General features: G+C 43.5%; 1 protein-coding gene across 1 annotated transcript in view; it reads right to left on the reverse strand.

Annotated features, from left to right (window-relative positions):
* The window catches only part of CASR (calcium sensing receptor), a 107,664-nt gene that overhangs the window by 58,774 nt on the left and 32,438 nt on the right, over positions 1-16,452 (reverse strand). The window contains exon 3 of the mRNA XM_065420917.1: positions 10,068-10,952. Coding sequence (XP_065276989.1) covers positions 10,068-10,952 — 885 coding nt within the window. The remainder of the gene's footprint in view (positions 1-10,067; positions 10,953-16,452) is intronic.

The following is a 16,452-nucleotide window of genomic DNA, read 5'->3' on the forward strand; positions in this document are numbered from 1 at the left end:
AACTTCTATCATCGTCCCTTACCAATTGGAGTGTGTTCCAGTGCCCTAGGACATCCCCAAGAGTGGGAGTGACCAATTAGGGAAAGTTTAGGGGTTGGGTGACCCATCCGGAAGAGGGTTGTGTGCTCCCTCTAAGACAGGGGTTCTCAAACTGTGGGTCGGGCCCCCTCAGGGGGTCACAAGGTTCTTACATTGGGGGTCACAAGCTGTCAGCTCTACCCCAAACCCTGCTTTGCCTCCAGCATTTATAATGGTGCTAAATATATAAAAAGTGTTTTTAATTTATAAGGAGGGGTCACACTATGTGAAAGTGGGTCACCAGTACAAAAGTTTGAGAACCACTGCTCTAAGAACTCCTCCAACTACACTCTACCAATCAACACAGGTTCTAGCCCTGTAGGACATCCCAGATGGGAACTGTGTACCAATCAGAATAGCTATAGCACAAGTGTGTAGCTGGAAACTCCACCATCTGGAGTTTAGTGATTGGCTGGTCAGCAGCACCATCCCTGGAAGCCCCTCGCTGTGGTGAAGAGGCCATATGTTTCAAGAACATGTTTTCAGAAATTGTGGAAATGGTGAAAGGAAACATGGCAGTCTTCATCACCCCTGTGAGAACTCTGGCATTTATTTTAGCTCTGAGAGTGCTCGGTCACCTGAAGGAAGTGCAATATTAAAGACAGTTCTGAGGAGGAGAGAATGGCCAAATGGAGCCCTTTTGCCCAGCTATTGCCCAATATGGCAGAACCTGACACCGAGATCCATGTGATCGTGAGCCAGACTGACTACTGTGATGCCCATCCGATGTCTGAATCCGTGGGGGAAGGTGACAAGGCCTCTTCAGCGACACCATTGGATAAGGTGAACTGAGGAGATGTTGCTTAGGTAAACAGATTCTAAAAAGTGGAGGTCAAGGGGGGTGTAATGCAGTAGGATCTGACCTGAGGTTGTGTAAATCTAAAACAGGGGACTTACACCTGTTTCTGTTCTGAAAAATTTTCAACAGCTTGATGACATCTTTCTAGAGGACCCGGAGACCCTGAACAATGTTGCATCAGAGAACAAAGATGAATCAGGGCAAACTTGTTGCTCAGCAGCAAGACAAATTGTTCAAGAGGACATCAACCATGAAGAGGATGACAGCTATCTGGCTTTATGGAAGGCACTAGGCATACAGCTAATGGCATGCATGGCACGTCGGGAGTGTAAAAGAATTTAGCAGTTTATTCTATGCATTTCTGTTGATGCTGTCCTTAATTATTGTCTTAGGGAGAAGGTTTTTGAAGATGGTGAGGGCTGTGTTATAGACACACGAGGCCAACGGCATCATGACTGTGTCAACTAGACTTCAGAGGATATAAACTGCAAGCTCTGGGACCTCTGTGCTGACCTGTGTTTGGAAAGCTTATTAAACAGTTATTGCCATAGGTTATGCAATGCAATGCAATGTCTGTGCTTAACCTAAAAAAATTTAGCACTAAGGGTGGTCTTGGTAAATGCTGTGCAAACTGCTAGAGATTCTGGCAGTATTTAAACAAAATTACCAAACTGAAGGATATCCACTTATTACATTATACTGACCACCTGATCTGTACAGAAAGTTACAGAACTCTGCTTAGGAAAAAGACTATTCTAAGGAATCTAAAAGGATTAAGTTAGAGAATGGTGATGGGACAAATGTGATATAAAATATAATAAAATGTGTCATCTGAAAATCAAAATATCTATTGAAAAGGTATTTGACCATATCTGTGTTTCTGTTACAAAGCCTGTGTGAGGCCTTAAATAAAATGGGGTTTTTGAAGGATCCCCAAAGGAGCTTTCAAGGGGGATTTTTAAAAAAAGGAGCTTCTGAGACCCTAGCTATTGTTTCTTTCTTTCTTTAAAAAAAGGCCTATTTTACAACAAAAAGATGGAATGTTTGTAGCCAATTCAGGTCGAAAAAAACCACTGTGTTTAAAATAAAGCAAAAAACGATCATGTTTTATAGCTATATATCTCAAACCATGTCTTGAGAACAAGACAGCTGACTGACACAAGTCCATCAGTATGACTAGGGGTTCCTGGTTTAATCAATCTATTTTTTGAAATTTCCTGGGATGTGGCCTATTGCCTTCAGCAAATGTGTAAACAGATGCCCCAGGTCCTTAGCATTACAGCAGAATAAGATATTATGGTTTGCAAAAGTATCAGTAAACAGTGTTGATGAATATTCAGATTTGGGTAAACATAATGTTTTGTTCAGAGTTACCAACATTTCAGAGTTACGAACAACCTCCATTCCCAAGGTGTTCTTAACTCTGAGGTTCTACTGTAATACTTAAGTAAAGACAGTTTCTCACCCAGAGACATCAAAAGGGAATGTTCAGGGAGGGATGCATAAATTCCACATGTCTATTAGTTAAGAGCAACAGTGATCAAAACAATCTGGTAACAGACATTGAAGTTTTGTTTGAAACAAAGCAATATATTGAAGCAGATGTATTGGAGACAGAGAGGCCTGTATACTTTCCTGATGATACCATAGTCAGAATATGCTCTGACATCTTTAGCAACAATGACACCACAAAGCAGCAGAAGACCACAGAGACAGCATCAAGACAGCCCAATGCTCAGATACATCAAGTTAAATGACAAAGCAAAAAACATTGGTTAAAAGCAACAATGGAAACACACCTCCAGTTCCGTACTAAGCCCTGAAAAAACTGTGAATGAAAACACAAACCCAGAGCATGTGCTTTAGGGGCTGTGAATAAAAAAAAACAAGGACTGAAAGTTCACACACTACCAAAATGTTTTCTTGTGAAATATCTGATATTGTTGGTGAAATATGGTCTCTCTTTAGGGTTAGTGACAAATTTGTTAAAGCTCTTTGTGAAAATTATGGTTCTTTGAAGAGATGGGTGACAGATGGCTTTGTCTTGGGGGTTGCCACACAGGATCTCCAGAGGGCAAAAGACATACATAAGGCTTTAAAAATGTGAAAGTTTTTCAAGGGTTAACCTGTAGCTCTAAACAAACATGCCTAGGCGTGAGTAACAAGGTTGTGCAGAAAAAGGAGCATAAAAGGGGGCTGAATGCAAAAGGGACTGCACAGAGTTTGAGAGGGGGCAGTGTTAAGGTTAAGAACAGGGTTGCACGGGGTAGTTGCTGGGGAAACAAAGGGGATGGGGGTCAGCATTTGGGGGATAAACAGACTGCTGCCAAAAAGTTACATCCAGGGTTTTTGTAAAAAAAAATTAAAAGGCGAAAGAGGTGATGAGGAGAAAACAAAAAAACAAAAAGAGAAGCCCCCAAGTGGAGGCTCTCAAACTGACATGTCAGAGAATGAGGATGTGGGATCTGGCCCTTATGGCCTACGGGATGGTGGTGGCTCTCAGGGATAAATTACGAATTGCTACACTTGCTCAGCAAATGTACCTCAGGAAGGCCTAATTCTTTCTAGAAGCTTTTGAGGATGCTACCAAAATACCTTATGGGTACGGTGACAGACCCAGACCAGTTGGGTGCAGGAGTCTGGTAGAAGGCAAATATACTGGCCACTGGATGAATAGTTTTCTGTTCCCTGAGTCACCAGAGCAGAGACTGCCATAGAGCAATCAGGAAGCTGCTAGAACCAATTAAGACAGGCAGACTAATTACGACACCTGGAGCCAATTAAGAACTTACTAGAATCAATTATGACAGGCAGGCTAATCAGGACACCTGGTTTAAAAAGGACCTGCCATCAGTTAGTGGGGGATGCACAAGGATCAGGAAGTGAGTGGGTGTGCTGCTGGAGGACTGAAGGAGTACAAATGTTATCAGACTTCAGGAGGAAGGTCCTGTGGTGTGGATAAAGAAGGTGCTGAGGGGAGGCCATGGGGAAGTAGCCCAGGGAGTTGTAACTGTCATGCAGCTGACACAGGAGCTGTTGTAGACAGCTGCTATCCACAGGGCCCTGGGCTGGAACCTGGTGTAGAGGACGGGCCTGGGTTCCCCCCATCCTCCCCAACAACCTATCTGACACAGGAGGAGTTGACCTGGTCTGTGAGACACACCAGAGGGGAAGGTCTAATTTGGAAAGGGATCTGGCCTGTCCTTGACCCACTAGGTGGGACAACAGAGACTGTGGAGATTGTTCTCCATTTCCCCCATGCTGGCCAGTGATGAGGTTAGCTGATTGAATGGCAGGTTTGAGCCTCTAGCACAAGTGGCCAAACTGAGGGCTGCTGTGAACCTCTGAGGTGAGCAAATCCGCCAGAAAGCGCAGGACCCACCAAGGCAGAGGAGGAACTTTGTCACAGTACCTAGTGGTGGATTTAAATACTTCTACACCAGACGCTTATAGATTAAGAACTGGGCTTTTCCCTCACAGTTAGCCAGTGGCTTATACTTTGAAAAGAACAACAGCCGGGTGTAAAAAGCAATGAATGATCATCAGGCCCCTTTTTAACAACCAAGGCTGCTGACTGAAAACATGTCTAGCTACATGAAGAGACACCTGGCCCCTTTAAAATTACTTAGCAAATCCCCACCACAGCAAAGGAAAGCTATCCTGTGATCAGCCTCTGATGATTTAATAGTGGCCATTTCAGAAATAGCAATCAGCAACTTAAAAAGAAACATCCCTTTGACACAAAATCAAGTGTGTGTGCAGAAAAAGAGACACAATTTTATCAAAACTCTGTGTAATAAAAGGGTCTCTCGTAAAAGAGGCTGGGGCATTTATCGGACCTCTGTTAAGTTTTGTTATCCCTCTGATAATGGGGTATAAGAATAGCCCTACTGGGTCAGACCAAAGGTCCATCTAGCCCAGTATCCTGTCTTCCGACAGTGGCCAGTGCCAGGTGCCCCAGGGGGAATGAACAGAACAGATAATCATCAAGTGATCCATCCCTGTTGCTCATTCCCAGCATCTGGCAAACAGAGGCTAGGGATACCATTCCTGCCCATCCTGCGTAATAGCCATAGATGGACCTATCCTCCATGAATTTATCTAGTTCTTTTTTGAACCCTGTTATGGTCTCGGCCTTCACAACATCATCTGGCAAGGAGTTCCACAGGTTGACTGTGCGTTGTATGAAGAAATACTTCCTTTTATTTGGTTTAAACATGCTGCCTATTAATTTCATTTGGTGACCCCTAGTTCTTGTGTTTATGAGAAGTAGTAAACCACACTTCCTTATCTACTTTCTCTACACCAGTCATGATTTTATAGACCTCAATCATATCCCCCCTTAGTCATCTCTTTTCCAAGCTGAAAAGTCCCAGTCTTATTAATCTCTCCTCATACGGAAGCCATTCCATACCCTTAATCATTTTTGTTGCCTTTTTCTGAACCTTTTCCAATTCCAATATATCTTTTTTGAGATGTGGCAACCACATCTGCACACAGTATTCAAGATGTGGGTGTACCATGGATTTATATAGAGGTAACATGATATTTTCTGTCCTATTATCTATCCCAGGGGTAGGCAATCTATGGCACGCGTGCCAAAGGTGGCACATGAGCTGATTTTCAGTGGCACTCACACTGCCCGGGTCCTGGCTCCCAGGGCCTCTGCTGCCGGCCTGGGGTACTGTCCGCCAGCCCTCTGCCAGCCGGGGTTCCGTCCGCCGGCCTTGCTCAGCCTGCTGCCAGCCCCAGGTCACGGCCACTGGTCCCGGGGGCTCCGCTGCCAGCCTGGGGTCCCGGCCCAGGGCTCTGTTCCTGGCCTCGGCCCGAGGCTCCGCAGCCGCCACCAGCTGTGGCCCTCTGGCCCCAGCCTGGGGCAGTGAGGGGTGCAGACAGGGCCAAGAGGGGGCGCAGCTCAGCATGGATCGCATGGATTCTTATTACTGGCATGCAAAACTTTAAATTAGAGTGAATAAATGAAGATTCGGCACACCACTTCTGAAAGGTTGCCAACCCCTGATCTATCCCTTTCTTAATTATTCCCAGCTTTCTGTTCACTTTTTTGACTGCCGCTGCACATTGAGTGGATGTTTTCAGAGAACTATCCACAATAACGCCAAGATCTCTTTCTTGAGTGGTAACAGCTAATTTAGACCCCATCATTTTATATGTATAGTTTGGATTATGCTTTCCAATGTGCATTACTTTGTATTTATCAACACTAAATTTCATCTGCCATTTTGTTGCCCAGTCACCCAGTTTTGAGAGAACGTTTATAGCTCTCCGCAGTCTGCCTGGGTCTTAACTATCTTTAGTAATTTTGTATCATCTGCAAATTTTGCCACCTCACCGTTTACCCCTTTTTCCAGATCATTAATGAATATATTGAATAGGCTTCCTGCTTCTGATGTACTTAAAAAAAAATTGCTATTACTTTTTGAGTCTTTGGCTAACTCAGGGGTCGGCAACGTTTGGCACGCGGTTCGCCATCCCGGGCCAATGGGGGTGGCGAGAAGCAGCGGCCAGCACATCCCTCGCCAGCGCCGCTTCCCGCCGCCCCCATTGGTCCGGGACGGCGAACCGCGGCCAGTGGGGGCCGCGATCGGCCCGAACCTGCCGCGTCAGCAGGTAAATAAAACTGGCCCGGCCCGCCAGGGTAAGCTGCGTGCCAAACGTTGCCGACCCCTGGGCTAACAGTTCCTCAAATCCTTTTTTGGTCTTCCTAATTGTATTTTTACACTTCATTTGCCAATGTTTATGCTCCTTTCTATTTTCCTCACTAGGATTTAACTTCCACTTTTTAAAGGATGCCTTTTTGCCTCTCACTGCTTCTTTTACTTTGTTGTTTAGCCACAGTGGCTCTTTTTTGGTTCTCTTACAATGTTTTTTAATTTGGGGTATACATTTAAGTTGAGCCTCTATTATGGTGTCTTTAAAAAGTTTCTATGCAGCTTGCAGAGATTTCACTTTTGGCACTTTCCCCTTTAATTTCTGTTTAACTAACCTCCTCATTTTTGTGTAGTTCCCCTTTCTGAAATTAAATGCTATTGCTATGCTATTAAGTTAAATGAAATGCAGTGTTGGGCCACTGTGGTGTTTTTCCTGCCACAGGGATATTAAATTTAATTATATTATGGTCACTATTACCAAGCGGTCCAGCTATATTCACCTCTTGGACCAGATCCTGGGCTCCACTTAGGACTAGATCAAGAATTGCCTCTCCTCTGGTGGGTTCCAGGACCAGCTACTCCAAGAAGCCATCATTTAAGGTGTCAAGAAACTTTATCTCTGCATCCTGTCCTGAGGTGACGTGTACCCAGTCAATATGGGGATAACTGAAATCCCACATTATTATTATTGAGTTTTTTATTTTAATAGCCTTTCTAATCTCCCTGAGCATTTCACAAATGCTTTTGACAAATCAATAATGAAGTATGCAGAAAAAATTTCCTGGTGCCTAGCCATCAGCTGGAGCAATTAAGGGATCCCCCATCGGCTGAAGAAAATAGCAACTTGCTTACTGGATGCTGAAATGAAGGCTATTCTCCAAAGGCTTGATATAGCTGAATATGAAAAGACTAAACTTTACACCACTGTGTTTCAAAGATACCCACTGTACATGATACATAAAGGATACATGTGGATAAAAGGAATATAAGTCTGTTTTTATCAGAACAGGAGCAGAGCATGATTCCCAAACCCACAAAAATAAAAAGAGAATTCTGACTCTGTTGCTCAGTAGGTGTTGGATAATGTGAATAAACGTTATAAGAAAAATGCAGTAGCATTGCTAGATAAGCTGGGCTAGAATAATATTTCTTCATGGAAGGCTAAAGGGGCTTTTGTGTACAAAGGCACAGTTGTTAATGGTTCTAATATGCTCAGTTTAGTCAGGGTTGCCACCGGACACATCCCATTCCTACCAGACATACACCTAAAGGTCGGGGTGTAGTTATGAATGCCATGGCAGAGCTGAACGTCCCATTTTCTGTCATGGGCAATGCCGCCAACAGAGATCTTTTGGCACATCTGAAGGCCTCTACTACACAAACAGGATTTGACCAAGAAACTCCAGCAACACATCCTTTTTTTGCCTCCTCCTAAAAAGCGGCTAAAAGTCCTGAATGTCTCAGTGTGTAATGTTTTTCATGCTTTAGAAAGTAATTTTAAAATCATGATAATGTTTTGTCTTAAATTTAAAAAATTCTGTACTTTTCAAAAATCGGAATCTCTGTATGTGATTTCTCTGTTTTGGCATGTGTAAGAAGCCAAAACAAAAAAACCACCAGACAGTGATTGTCTTTAAACCCTCAAGAGGGCACTTTATTGAGAACCATGATTATGAAAGTCCTTGCAAGAAACACATCTGGGCTTGTCGAAACATGTTTTGAGCAGGCCTAGATGCGCAAAATTTAATGTTTTTTCATTTTTTACAAAATTCATCATCATTTGTATTAAGTTATTAGAATACAGCTTTAAAATCTGTTCAAAAGTTAAACCCTCGCTACGGTGGTGTAAGAAAAACACATAATGATAGCTACAGGCGATAGAGCTGGGTCTTGTAAATGTCTCGAGTAAAATACAGTGTCATCAGCCTTTGTTGTTTATAACTTCATAATGTTTCTAGGAAAGGAAACGCTGTGTGTGGAGGGTGTCCATCTGAGTCAAAAAATTCTCCGCAGCCACACTCCACCAGCTGTAAGGCAAGTCAGTGTTCACCCAGTTAGTTGTGTGTGTGTGTGGGGGGGGAGAGTGATCATCAAATTTAGGGGTCTCTGAGACAGCCTGCCTCCGGGGAGCCAGTCACAAGAGGGCACATTTAAGAAATCCTCTTTCCTGTAAGGGTCCATGAATAAAACATGTGTTAACTATAGGATGTCCATATTCACATGTAGTCAAACAGAACATGTGTCCTCTGATTTATCTCTATGATGTTATCAAAAAAACCCATAAACGATCTGGTTGATTGTGAATGTCAAAGCCTTTAAAAAATGTATTTCTGCTCCCAGGTTCCTAATTTTAATCAGGGAACAGTGATCAGCACATTCTTGGTCCGGTAACAGTTCAAAAGCGAACAAGGTGTAACCCTGGCAAACTCCTCTTGATTGATTAACAGTGCACAATCATTCATGTGTTTACCAGTCATTTTTACCAGATTCAGGTACCCTCTCATACTGTTCAAGGCCTTGGAGTCTGGTTGCAGAGGCTTAGCTGGTATCTGTTCACCATCCACATAAAAGGCCGCAAAATTAATATAATAAAGTTTAAAGTGAATGGGTTTTTAATGTAATTTCCCACTAAGGCATCATTATCTGCAAACCTAAGGACAAGCAGTTTGGGTAACTCCTCCAAGAACAGGTTTACCCCGGTTACTGACCCTGCTACCTGCAAAGATGCTAAATACTTTCATCCCCCCCAGTGTCCACAGGGTATTTAGCATTAGCAGTAAGCAGGACCTCCTGGACATCAGGAGCCACCCACACTTTCTTCACAAAAAGGGACGCTGATACAACCCATAGTTTAAATCCTTCATCTGCATCGTCCATGAAGCAGAAGGAATCTTCATTAGGTGTGAATTTAATTTTCACGTCCACACCATTCAACAGAATTTTTCTTGAAAAAAACAGGTTGCTGTGTAGATGACCCAACAGCTCTATGTTTCTGCTCTGGGCCGTCAGATTTACCTGCATTATTATTAACAAAATGGACGTTGGTTGGACAATTTGCTTTAAAGTTTGTTTAAAAATTCTTTTCCCCAATCAGTTTGTAACTTTTGAGGCATGTGACCTTTGCTGAAAATAGTTTTAAAGCCCTTTGATACTTGACCACCTGTCTTACCTTTCAGACGTAAGGCCCAGGAGTATTTAGATAGAATGCCTATCGCTGTTAAGCTTAAAAAACACAGTTGCGTACGGAGACCTGACGCATAACCACCAAATCTGCCTGCCATTGTGCAACCACATCTGAAACAATAGTCTTGTTTGTTTTAAAACATACTTTTACACAGTAAATGTCATAGGATGTAACTACACGGGCACAGTGGGGTTCCAACAACCATGTTTACTAACTATATACCATATGCAAACATATACCATAGGCAAGGATAGCAAGGGGGAGATCCTGTCCAGTTTGGTCTCTATTCTATGGATATACACACACAGGCATGCTTTATACTGAAAATAAGACTTACCTGCCATGCCTCAACCTTCTTAATGTCTGCACATGATCCATTGGTGAAGAGGCCTTTTCCGGGGGTACATGTGTATATATCCTGCAAAGCATGAGCAATGGAGTACACTGCCAAGTACACATTATAAGATATCCGCAGGTGTGTATAGTCCATGTATGGCGTCTCTACATTGGTGATGTTCTCCTCCCCTGTGCATGGGGGTCGGAAGGCAGCTGTGCTATTTCCAACTCCACTTCCTTCTTCGTGGCCCTTGTGGAAAGAGGCTGAAGCTGGGTGATTCTTATTGGACCCTTCCGGGAGGTAGCAGTTAAAGGTCTCCTCCCAAAACTCCTTGGCAAAGCCATTGTTGGTAGATTTCTTGGGATGCACTTTCTGTAGAAACTCACGAAAGCCCGGGATCTGCCCTGCCTTCAGTGCAAACCCAATGGTACCTCCAATGACATGGAAGAACTCTGGCATGGCTATCAGGGAAGAGCTGGCCCAAGCCTCACTTGCCAGCCAGATCTTGCCAGTTATGTTACGCCTGACTATCTCCTTGATGAGGGGTTCCAGGTCCGGTCCACTGGAGAAGACAACAATCACTTTAGCAGAGGAGTTATGGATGACCTCCACCACATGCTGGATCTCCTCCTCCACTGAGTACTGGGAAATGAGCTCACTGAAATCAATGCAGATGTCCCTTTCCTCTGCCTCCTCCCGGAACTTCTCAATCCCTGGCCGACCATAGTCATCATCAGCTGCAATTGTTCCCACCCAGTTCCACCGGAAGTACTCAATGATATCTGCCATTGCAGTGGCCTGGTGCTCATCATTAGGGATCGTGCGGAGGAAAGACTTGAATTGGTTTTTGTTGCTCAAAAGTCGGCTGGATGAGGCATAACTGACCTGTAGGAGGACAGGGAGCAAGCAATATGGCTCATTAAGTAAGCTGTGTGGAGATAAATTGCCTAGTCTTGTTTTAGGGTCACCATCTAGATGCGTAATCTGAGATGGCGATGCTCAGCCAGCCACTTACTCTTGGGCATTTACAGTGCCTGAAATTACATTTTCAGATGGAAACTGAAATTTGGGTATGTTCTTGTGGTAATAAATGACTTGCAGAAACATGTGTGCTCAGTGTGTCCCAGAGCTAGATAAGTGGGGCATACATATGTACATCTCATGGGTCAGAGATCTGGGGAAATGGGGCAGAAACACATAGACACACAGACTTGGGGAAATGGACAGAGATGTGTGCCACTGGTGGATCACACAAGCAAGCTTCTGCACTTCTTGCCAAATCTGAAAAAACAAGAACTTGTCATTAGAGTAAACTAAGAACGTATACATCAGTTCAGGTAAAATACAAGCGGTCCCTCCCTGAATGTGATATCTACAGACTTTCATTATCATCACAACCTCAACTACACCACACTGAAGTCCTTCCCCCACTCCCTTCTCCTTGCATTCCATTACACAGACTTAGCTATGAGCCAACAGATCTCCATGCGATACCGTCGCCAACTATTATTTCAGTCTAGGTGCAAGAGGTGTGTGAGAAACCAGAAATGATATGGACCTGTGGGTAGTATTAAATAGTTTATGTAAACTCAAAATATCCATGGTCAAACTCAAAAAATCAGCAGTGTAGTAATTATGAAGGCATAGTTAGTGAATCCATGGTCACAGTGCATTGAGTTTTACAATTAAAGTGGAATTTCAATTTCTTTGTTAAGGCTGCAAAAAAATGTTTTTTCCTAACCAAATTTGTACCACTTACTCTTAGGGGATAGATTAAATCTTCTAGAAACTTAGAAGAAACAGCACTGACTAGTATAGGGATTTGAAAGAGTTAAAATTACTCCTCTGAAATTTCAGGACTGATGTTTAATTTTTCTGAGGACTCCTTCTAATGTACAAATGGCTTTGCTTTAGCATTTCAGACTTTGAAAGATGAAAAAAACACATAAAATCTGATTTTATTCATCTAAAAGAATTTAAGAACAAAAGCCCAGGTCCACAAAGGTGCATAAGCACCTAAAGCCCAGACTTAGTCAAATAAGACTGTGGTTTAGGATCCTAAATCCCAGTTTTAGGCTTCACTGTGATCCACAAAACTCCTGCCATATGCTGTAGATGCCTAAGCTCATTCAGTGTCTAAGTTTTTGCAGTAAAAGTTCCTTAGGTGCCTGCCTCTGGACATGCCTCACTCAAGGTGTCCAGACACCAATCTCCTGCCTAAGCCCCAGAGCAATCCATGAACTGGGGAGACAGGTAGAAGAGCACCTATCTTGCATGTGGGCCTGATCTGACAGGCATGCTCAGAGGTCACCTACCGGATCAGGTCCCATTCAAAATTTGGCAGAAAAAGGGCATGAGGTGGTGGTGGTGCCCACCTTATAACTTTTAACCAAATGGTTAGAGTGCTCACCTGGGATGTGGGAGACCCAGGTTCAGCTCCCCCATCCCTGCCTAAGGGGGCAAAATGATTTGAACAGGGGTCTCCCACTGCTCAGGAGAGTGCACTAAACACTGAGATATTTTGAGGCAAGGGTTTTCTCAATCTCTTCTGTTGAAGCTGTTCCATTGCAGATAAATACTTAAAGAGTCATTGGGCTAGAGGAGAGAAAGAGAATGACTCTGTATGTCATAACTATAAAGGGAAGGGTAACAGCCCTCCTGGGTACAATACTATAAAATCCCTCCTGGCCAGAGACTCCAAAAATCCTTTTACCTGTAAAGGGTTAAGAAGCTCAGGTAACCTGGCTGACACCTGACCCAAAGGACCAATAAGGGGACAAGATACTTTCAAATCTTGGTGGGGGGGGGGGGAAGGCTTTTGTTTTGTGCTCTTTGTTTTGGGGGTGGTTTGCTCTTGGGACTGAGAGGGACCAGACATCAATCCAGGCTCTCCAAATCCTTCTGAACAAGTCTCTCATATTTCAAACTTGTAAGCAAACAGCCAGGCAAGGCATGTTAGTTTTTATCTTTGTTTTCTCAACTTGTAAATGTACCTTTTTGCTAGAGTGTTTATCTCTGTTTGCTGTAACTTTGAACCCAAGGCTAGAGGGGGGTCCTCTGGGCTCTTTAAGTTTGATTACCCTGTAAAGTTATTTTCCATCCTGATTTTACAGAGATGATTTTTACCTTTTTCTTTAATTAAAAGCCTTCTTTTTAAGAACCTGATTAATTTTCCTTGTTTTAAGATCCAAGGGGTTTGGATTTTGATCCACCAGGAGTTGGTGGGAGAAAGGAGGGGGATGGTTAATTTCTCCTTGTTTTAAGATCTAAGGGGTTTGGATCTGTATTCACCAGGGAATTGGTGAAGAGTCTCTCAAGGCTACCCAGGGAAGGGAATTAGCACTTTGGGAGTGGTGGCAGCGGACCAGATCTTAGCTGGTAGTTAAGCTTAGAAGTTTTCATGCAGGCTCCCACATTTGTACCCCTAAGTTCAAAGTGGGGAAGCAGCCTTGACACGGATAAATACTTAAAGAGTCATTGGGCTAGAGGAGAGAAAGAGAATGACTCTGTAGCCTGGTAGCTAGGGCACTGAGCTGGGAGACCTGGTGTCCCCTGTTCCAATGACTCTCTAATTATTTATACACAGTGGAACAACTTCAACAGGAGAGACTGAGCAAGTCCCACATCAGAATATCCATACCTGAGCAGCTAGAGCATGCACCTGAGAGGTTCAAATTCTTTCTCCTCCTTAGGTAGAAGGGTGACCTGATCATGGGTCTCTAATATCCTAGGCGAGTGCTCTAACCACTGGGCTAAAAGCTAGCATGAGGGCACCTCCACAACCACTTGTTGTTTTGTGTGGAGTGAGGCAGGTGCCTAACTTATGACTCCAGGAGAGGGGCTCCTGATTGTAAATCACACGCAGAGATACACACCTATCTCTGTGAAAGGGGCAGGCTTTGGATTCCCATTGGCTAGCTTAGGCAGCTCCCTGCGTAATGTGTTGGCTTTTGTGGATGACATTTGAAGATGCCTATTTTTCCCAATTCATTGCATAGGGAGCCTAGGTGCCTAACCTGGCTTTGTGGATCACAGTGGTGTTCCTGTGATTTTTCTAGCACTATTGTTTCTTATTATTTCTTTTGCAAAAGCCAATAGATTAAAAAATGCCTTATGTTGATGTGTAAAATTTTGCATGCTAAAATGCTGGCATTTAAAATTTTAGAAGTCAACTCTTCTGAGAGAGAAAAGAAAGAACCTGGCTAGCAAAGAATATTCCCAGCACTGCCCCTCCTCAGGTGCACATAAAAGAAGCACCTCTTTTGAAGACCTTAGGATGTGCCCAGTAGCAGGGCTCTCATCTCCATAACACCTTCTAAAGTGAGTAGGGAGCACAGGAGAGGAGTTCCATGCCTGCACACCTCATAAGGTACTCAGTAGCTGAGCTCTTTTTTCTGTTATTTTTAGGACTGCAGAACAAGAGTTGCTCTTCTGTTCACTTTTTAAGATGCAAAGAAGGCGAGTTCCTCTGTGCAACTCCAAAGAGCTACAACTTATACCAGTGTAAATCAGTAACACTGGTGTCAAATTGATGCAAGCGAAGAATCAGTTTCAACATGTTTGTGTTTATTAAGTTGGCAGAGTGGAACTGATGATGTCTAATTATTCCTTAACTTTTTTGGGGGGGGTTCTTTGTATTATGTGTTTTTTTTTAATTAAAAATAATCTGAAGTTGCCAATTCTCTCTGCATAACATCTCTAAGATACAGCCTTCCTTATCCACACAAACAGCTAAGAGTCTCATCCAAGCTCTCTCATCTCACATCTCAACTACTGCAAATATCCTTCCCTCTGGCCTTGACAAAACCAATCTTTCCCCACTCATATTCTGAATGGTCAGAATGCTGCTGCAAAGACCATTTTCCTAGCCTTTCCTTGCTTTGACCATATCACCCCTCGCCTTTGCATCCCTCCACTAGATCCCCTTTCTCTAGCACATCAAACATGAGTTGCTTGTCTTCACTTTCAAGGGCCTTCACAGCCTATTCCCCACCACCTATCATCCCTCATTCAGTATCAAGAAGTTGATTCCTGCCTCTGATAGGCCCTTAATGCCAGCCTCCACTGCCCACTTGTTAAATTTTCAAACAAACATCTTCATGCTTTCTCTCATGCTGCCCACACACTTGGGACGTGCTCCGATTAACCATCCACAAAGCTGCTTAATTGTTTTCCTTCAAATCCCTCCTCAAAACTCTTCTGTGCTGTGATGCCTACAAAACACTTGTTAGACGAGGGGTAGGCAACCTATGGCACGTGTGCCGAAGGCGGCACGCAAGCTGATTTTCAGTGGCACTCACACTGCCCAGGTCCTGCCCACCGCTCCGGGGGGCTCTGCATTTTAATTTAATTTTAAATGAAGCTTCTTAAATATTTTGAAACCTTATTTACTTTACATACAACAATAGTTTCGTTATATATTATAGGCTTATATAAAGAGACCTTCTAAAAAGGTTAAAATGTATTACTGGCACGCGAAACCTTAAATTAGAGTGAATAAATGAAGACTCGGCACACTACTTCTGAAAGGTTGCTGACCTCTGTGTTAGACTATTATTGTGGAGAGATCACTGCCTATCATGCTGACCAATACTGTCTCATTGTTTCCTTGTACTCCTCCATCAGTCTATATCCATCTCTTGTCTCTTGTCTTATCCTCTGATTATAAGCTCCTTGGGGCAGGGATGTCTTTTTGTTCTGTGTCTGTACAGCACCTAACACAATGGGGTCCTGGTCCATGACTAGAGCTCCTAGGCATTAGGGTAATACAAATAATAATAGTCTTTCTACACAGGGGCCCACAAGGGTGGGAGAGGTACAAGCATAACTGATGGATATAGAACTTCACAGTATGAGCACTTGACAAAGAGAAGGAGGCCCTATTTAGAAGTATAGTTCTGTTCTGTGCAGGGGACTGATGACTGCCACACACAGGAAGGACTTGCAGTAGACAGAGGACAGGAAGGACTCCACCCAGCCTGAAATGCTGATGAACATCGGGCTCACAGAATGGGTGAGCTAAGCTCTGACTAGGGAACCCTGTGTCTCAGGATTTTTGTTATTTTCAAAAATCTGTAACTGTCAAATGTTTTAAGAGTAAAGTCACTGTGATTAAGAAATGTCTTTGTTACACCTGGGTTCCTTACTTTCCTATCACATTGTCCCTGAAGGGATTAAATGAGTAAGCCAAAGAGTCCACAGACGAGAGGGCATATATAAGCAACTGGGGGGGCAGGAGGACTGACTGGTTTCAGGTTATTGAGCAGCTGGACAACAGCATCCCAGAGAAGGGCTGCAGACAAGAGGCCTGAGCCTGGGAGTGTGCCCTAGAGTCTCAGAGCTAGAAACAGTGACTAGACTCTACACAAACTCCTTTGGCTTGGAA

Source organism: Emys orbicularis, chromosome 1 (assembly GCF_028017835.1).
Source record: "Emys orbicularis isolate rEmyOrb1 chromosome 1, rEmyOrb1.hap1, whole genome shotgun sequence".
NCBI lineage: Eukaryota > Metazoa > Chordata > Testudines > Emydidae > Emys > Emys orbicularis.